The following is a 6,455-nucleotide window of genomic DNA, read 5'->3' as shown; positions in this document are numbered from 1 at the left end:
GATTCATGTGATGCGTTTGCTATGTATACAATATATTGTTGTAGCACATGGTAATGCATTAAACCTGCAGTCTTTCTAATGGCCACCAGGGGGCAATTAGATGTGGTCGCAAACAAATATTTGAGGCAATGAGGAAATGCATATATATGCACAGACTGGACAAAGACTAGCAGATGTATGTATAACACACTTTAATGTACACACACACACACACAGGTGTCCTTGTTTGAGTCCAGTAAATGTGATGTCACCACACAAACACACTCCGTGATGAAGGCTGTGCTGTCAGTCCCACTTGGATGATTTCCTCCTCGTGGTTCTCTCTCCTTCGCTGTCGATGGCCTCATACAGCTGCTGGTCATTTTCCTTCATTGCGTGCAGGTAGCCCAAGTAGCCCACACATAGCGTGATGCTCAGCAGTCCAAAGGCCATCACGGGTTTATTCTGCAAAGTGAAATAGAGATGTTACTGAGCGCGCTCCAGTCCATGCTTTGTGTGAGGGCTGCAGTTCATACTGCTGGTAGAGAAACAACAGGAGAAACCTTTATTACAGTAGTATAGTACTGCAATTGTTGGTATTGATACCTTGAAAATACTGGGCCAATTCTGCTGATACCAGTACCAATACTTTATACTATGAAGAGAGCTTCTGTAAGGGAGAGTAGTGTCATGGTTTAAGAGATGGATTAGGATTCAACTTTATTGTCATTACACATGTATAAACACAGGGTAATGAGTGAGCAAAGAGCAGATTATATACAGATAATCTGTACATTACTATACAGAGAGCAAATATACAGATGTACTATAAACAAATATACTTTAATTATAGTCAATTTGTCAAATTCTCAACACATTTTAAAATTGTATTGAAACTGGGTTTAATGGCTACTTGGACTCTGAATGTGCCTGTCAACAAAAAAAATCTTAGGACATTTTTCGCAGTGGATGTTTGAGGGTTTTTTTATGAACAAAAACAAAATTGTGTATTTAAAACTAATCAGAGGCTCCAAACTGAGCTTAAATAATAGAAACAAAGCATCGATCCACAACTCCAGCCTCTCTCACCACCAAGTTGGTCCTACACATCACACTGCCCCCCCTCCCCGCAGTGCAGCAGAGCTAGTTCACGTTCCAAGGTTAATAATAACTCATTAGCCTGCAGCTCTGTGTGTGTGTGTGTCTCACGGGCTTAATGAAGAGCTCGGGGTTCACGGCCCGGAACAGCGTGGTGGTCTGTACATTCCTCAGCCCAGGTGTCCTGAACCCTTTTTCACCGTGACTCTCCACCCCTGCTCCAGACTCTTTGTCCGCCATAGCCTACACTTCTACACACACACAAAAGCAGAGTACAGTACACTTAAACCACTTAAGCTAGCTAACTAAGCGCAGCCATATTGAAAGTCAAAGACAGCCAGGAAAACAAGTGTAGCGCTTTTCCAGTCACAGCGCTCTCTGTGGGTGTGAGCGGGAAAAACATGTGCAGGACGCATTCAGGAAACAGAGACTGAAAGGGAGGCTCTGATGTTTAATGCTCAACCTTGTGGACATATGTTTCTTGAGTGCGTTCTTTAGTGTATTTGTGTTTATGCTGATGTTCATAAATAAAGTCCAGGCAAAGAAAAACACGTGACCGGAAGTATCTGTGTGGCTGTCATAATAAGAGTTGTATTTACACAAATGAAAACTGCAAACTTGTAATTCAAAATTTACTATATTTTAACTACTTGTATGCAACCTCCGGCGCTCCGAATTAAGCTGCGAAACTCGCACTTATAAGCGAAGGAGGATGGGGCGGAAGGAACAGGAGTGGAGATCAGCCAATCAGAAAGCAGGACACCCCGCGTAAAACAAGGCAATGTGTAGTTTGGAATATGTGAACATATGTGAATGTGTTAGTTTCCCTTGCCCTCTTTAGTTCTGTGTGTAAAATAAGATGAAAATCAATAAAGAGAAAGTATTAAAAAAAAATCTCATACTCATTAATTTCAAGTCAGATCAGTCACTCGTCATTTATGTTACAGAAACACAGAGGTGTGAGACCAGGCGGAAGGCTTTTTGTTTTGTTTTATAAATTCAAATAATTTTCATTTTTGTCTCAAGATAATATTGATACGTGTAAGCATTTGCATGAGCTGTTTCTTTTGTTAATTATATATTTTAAAATACTTAAAAAAAAAATCAAAATTTAGGCTTGTGTTTCTGAATCCATAAAGAACAGATTCTTTCCAGAGATATGTAGGCCTCATAGGACTACCACCACAAACATATGATTTAAGAGAGGCCTTCTTGAATGTTACACTGAGGGTCAGATTAGGCTGTTCTTTATGTTCTTTACTTTGTTATGCCATGGGCAAAATACTACTTTTGAATGAACTCAAAGCATGATGATATTACATGCCATATATACAGTAATATATACAAAACTGCTGTGTCATATTGAGTAAGCTGTTTATTTATTATTAATTCTGCCATATAACTTTTTGGTAAATGGCATAATTTCTTCCACGCGTCTTCAGCCTGCACTGCATTTTCTCAAAAACAAGGCATCTAAATATGCGACTGGACATAGCGTCTGAAGTTCCTCTAAAACATTTCCGAGGACACTTTCACAGAAATAACACCAAAGACTGCAGACAGCATAACTGAGTTTTACTGTCGCTGAGGTTACATAGTGACAAAAACATTTTTTATATACTGGCTTCACATTATAGGTGGAACACCTGTACCTGTATCTAATTTGTGTAATATATGGGATATTTATAATTAGAGCTGTTTGTTATATTTTGTAACTTTTGAATATATTGTATTATTTAATTTAGCGTAGTTAGTTACTGTCTTGGAGCAACTGCGACCACATCATTTACTCTGGTATTAACAAAATATTCTGATCTCAAAATATTTATTCTACGTCACATCTTCTAAGTGATTTCTACCCAGAAAAAAGTATAACAAAAAGAAGATTATGAAGTTTAGTAATTCAGGAAAATTATTAATTTATAGATTTAATTAACTTTTTAAAAGTAGTAGAGTAATAATGTAGTATTCAGTAGTATTGCAGTAATTCTGAGGTCTCCCAGGATGGCACACCAACATGTCTTGTTTACTGTGATTATTAATCATTTACATCTACATTTGTTAGAGCACTAAAGGATGAGAACAGCTACGATTCATCCTGTCGCCTGTGATCCTAGTGGTAAAGGAAGTACTAAAGACATAGAGACCTTAATGTTGTTCACTTAATTCAACATTATTATTCCCTGAGCTCAGGTTATTGTAACATCTGCAACTGACCAACACAAAAGTCACCCAAAGTTCAAGCTCACAGCTGTAGAAAACATTCACACGTGACAAGGTGCTGACTGCTGGCATGCAGTTGAGTCACTGGTTGGGTTTTGGGTGCCCAAGTATAGTGGGGGCTAGCAATACTCTCACTCAACTAGTCATGGCAGATGGCTGCCTTTTCCTGACCCTCACTTGGCAACAGTGGAAGGGAAATCTTTACCACTGCACTTGCCTTTGAACAAGCCTCAGAAATTATCTGATTGTTGGAGTTTCTTTGTATAATTGTGGATTATTGTAGACTCTTTACCTTACAATATAAAGCACTGTGAGGCAACATTTGTTGTGATTTTGTGCTAAACTTAATAAATAAACTTAAATGAAAATGAGGCATGAAAATGGCAGCTTGAAGACTCAGCCCTTAGGTTTGATGTATGATTAATTTATCAGCAGGTAAAGAGATCACATTCTCATCAAAGTTGCATGTTTCCATCCTGCCAGATAGAAGAGGATAGAAAGACAACACAGCTGAAACGGTGCATGTTTTCCCCCCCACAATGAGCTTGAACAGGCAGCACATATTTACATTAGACAGCTCCATGGTGATGATGTCTATCTCTGCACAAACACAGACAGTCACAGGTAGGAAACAAAACAAAAAGTGTGTGATCCAGCCAGCCACAGGCTGCTGTTATGTCTTCCTGGAAAGGTGTGGCACTGAGCTCTTACCTGCAAGTAAGCAGTGAAGGACTCGACACAATCCGCTACCAGAGAGAAGAACGCCCTCCAGCACCACCGGTAAGCTATCTGCTGTGTCTTTACTGTATGACAGAAATACAACCTCCTCACTGTGTCTGTGGGTGATGTTACTCTCTGTGTTTGGACAGTTATACAGTACCATAAGAGTATATCATACGTGACATTTTTGGGCCATCCAAACAGTAAAAAGCTTTTTTGGATCACTACAGAAAAGTGGAAGGACCTTTGAGAATATGTTATTAGACTTTGACAACACTTTAGCAGGTTCAGAAACAAGAAAAAGAAACTTGGTTGTATTTCGACACGTATGTGTATGTATGTGTGTTTGTTGTTTCGTGTTTAAGAATAGAATATTGCATCTGTGACAAAATGTGATCCCAAAAATTGGCAGTTGCAATATATCTTGTAATCCTTCTTTGATGTAGCCTGTATAGAATCTGCCAGTGTCCAAGGCTGGATAACCAGCTGGGGGAAAGGACGTAGGGAAGCTTTGTGCAGTTTTGAATAACTGCAAATTAGTTTCAGTGAATCACAGAGCTACTTTTACTATTATATAAGAATCATGTATCACAAGTAGTTGGGTGAAAATTTTAATATCAATTATAAATATTTGTTTTTACCATAAATGATCTTGTAATTTCCTGTAATTAGTCTAGCCCCATACAGATTAGATCAGACCAATTAATCGGTAAAAATCATGTTTTTCTAAGGTGCCTCAGCCTCAGCGCTTCTTTGCATTGATCTTTCATGCGTCTGGAACTGTACAGGAGAGACAACCAGAGGCTCTCTCATTTGGTTATTGGATGATGGTAGAGCACTAATATGTTGGTCCAAAATGTCCCCTTTGGGTTCAGTCAGGTTGATAGTGACTTTTGGTCCAAATCGAAGTGCAGTTAGATCCATGGGTACTTTGACACAGTTTCTGTAATGTTGCTCTAATGTTGGTGAATTGATGTGTGGCAAGCTTTACAGTGGATCTTATACTAAATCAAAACATGCCTGAAGTACAGACTTTAGCTTTAATAAAAACAATTGCATGAACTATAGCCATTTTTATACATTATGCTTGTCCAAAAACGTATGTATATAATACATATCGCAAAATGAAAAGAAACAAGGAAACTGCATACATAATGCATGTGATTTAAAGTTAAGTTGACATCCTATGACTTTGGTTGTACATGACTATTGGTTTGTTCCCTGACAGGAGTTCAAAGATGAACTGGGGTTTTCTAGAGAATGTCCTCAGTGGGGTCAACAAGTACTCCACTGGAATTGGGCGAATCTGGCTCTCTGTGGTCTTCCTCTTCAGGATCTTGGTGTATGTGGCAGCAGCTGAGCAGGTGTGGAAGGACGAGCAGAAGGATTTTATTTGTAACACACAGCAGCCCGGATGTGAGAACGCCTGCTTCGACCACTTCTTCCCTATTTCGCAGGTACGTCTCTGGGCTCTGCAGCTCATCATGGTGTCAACCCCTTCACTGCTAGTAGCCCTTCATGTGGGTTACCGGGAGTACCGGGAGGCTAAACACAAACGAAAACTGTACCAGGACAAGGGGCGCATCGATGGAGGTCTTTTCTGCACCTACACTGTGAGCCTCATCTTCAAGACAGCCTTTGAGGTGGGCTCCCTGCTGGCTTTCTACTTCCTGTATAATGGCTTTGAGGTCCCGATGCTGCTGCAGTGCAGCCAGAGCCCGTGCCCCAACACAGTGGACTGTTTCATTGCCAAAGCCACAGAGAAGAAGATCTTCCTCTACATCATGGGTTGCACTTCCGTACTATGCATTGTTCTGAACTTCACTGAGCTCATGTACATTGTGTGGAAACAGCTTTGGAAATGTTTAACGAGGAAGTATATTCCCATGGAAAAGAAGATGTTCAGCCACAGCCAGCCATCTGTTTCCATTGTCAACAAGTCTGCCACAAATGAACCCACAGCAAACACAGAGGTGTGTATGACACAGCCAGCAGCTGCTCAGGAAAACCTGCCTGACCAGTCCTAGTGGGCTGGGACACTGCCAACATCTGACACTGAAAGAACCTCAAATGAAACCCAATACACACACACACACACACACACACACACACACACACACACACACACACACACACACATATACATATATATACACATTATATATATATATATATATATATATATATATGTATAAGCTAGCCAAACGAGGAGATAGAAGTCACTGACATCAACACGAGGAAGCTCCTGACTGTATGCTATGTGTAAGGAAGGAGGCTGCGGACTCCAGGATGAGACAACAAACATCCACAAGTACATAAGGAAGATGGCCACGACCAACCGTGTGCTCACTGAATACCTCAGGCAGCAGAACCCCATGAAAGAGTAGGAACCATCATGGAAATACAGGCCGCTGCACACAATGTACCACTGGCAG

General features: G+C 40.4%; 2 protein-coding genes across 2 annotated transcripts; one reads left to right on the top strand and one right to left on the bottom strand.

The window, feature by feature from the left end:
• Positions 1 to 176: 176 nt before the first annotated feature.
• smim8 (small integral membrane protein 8) lies at positions 177 to 1,445 on the bottom strand. Its single transcript, XM_006796261.3, has 2 exons — positions 1,189 to 1,445; positions 177 to 444 (listed from the first exon to the last, which is right to left on the bottom strand). Exons 1-2 carry the CDS (start codon positions 1,315 to 1,317, stop codon positions 286 to 288), a joined length of 288 nt encoding a protein of 95 aa, XP_006796324.1. The 5' UTR covers positions 1,318 to 1,445; the 3' UTR covers positions 177 to 285.
• Positions 1,446 to 5,258: 3,813 nt separating this feature from the next.
• gjb7 (gap junction protein beta 7) lies at positions 5,259 to 6,047 on the top strand. The gene has a single exon (XM_006796260.1). It carries the CDS (start codon positions 5,259 to 5,261, stop codon positions 6,045 to 6,047), a length of 789 nt encoding a protein of 262 aa, XP_006796323.1.
• Positions 6,048 to 6,455: the final 408 nt, after the last annotated feature.

The sequence above is a fragment of the Neolamprologus brichardi genome, chromosome 15 (genome assembly GCF_056152115.1).
Source record: "Neolamprologus brichardi isolate AB-2024 chromosome 15, ASM5615211v1, whole genome shotgun sequence".
NCBI lineage: Eukaryota > Metazoa > Chordata > Actinopteri > Cichliformes > Cichlidae > Neolamprologus > Neolamprologus brichardi.
The sequence above is the reverse complement of the archived record's forward strand: the minus strand, read 5'-3'. Positions and strand labels throughout refer to the sequence as shown.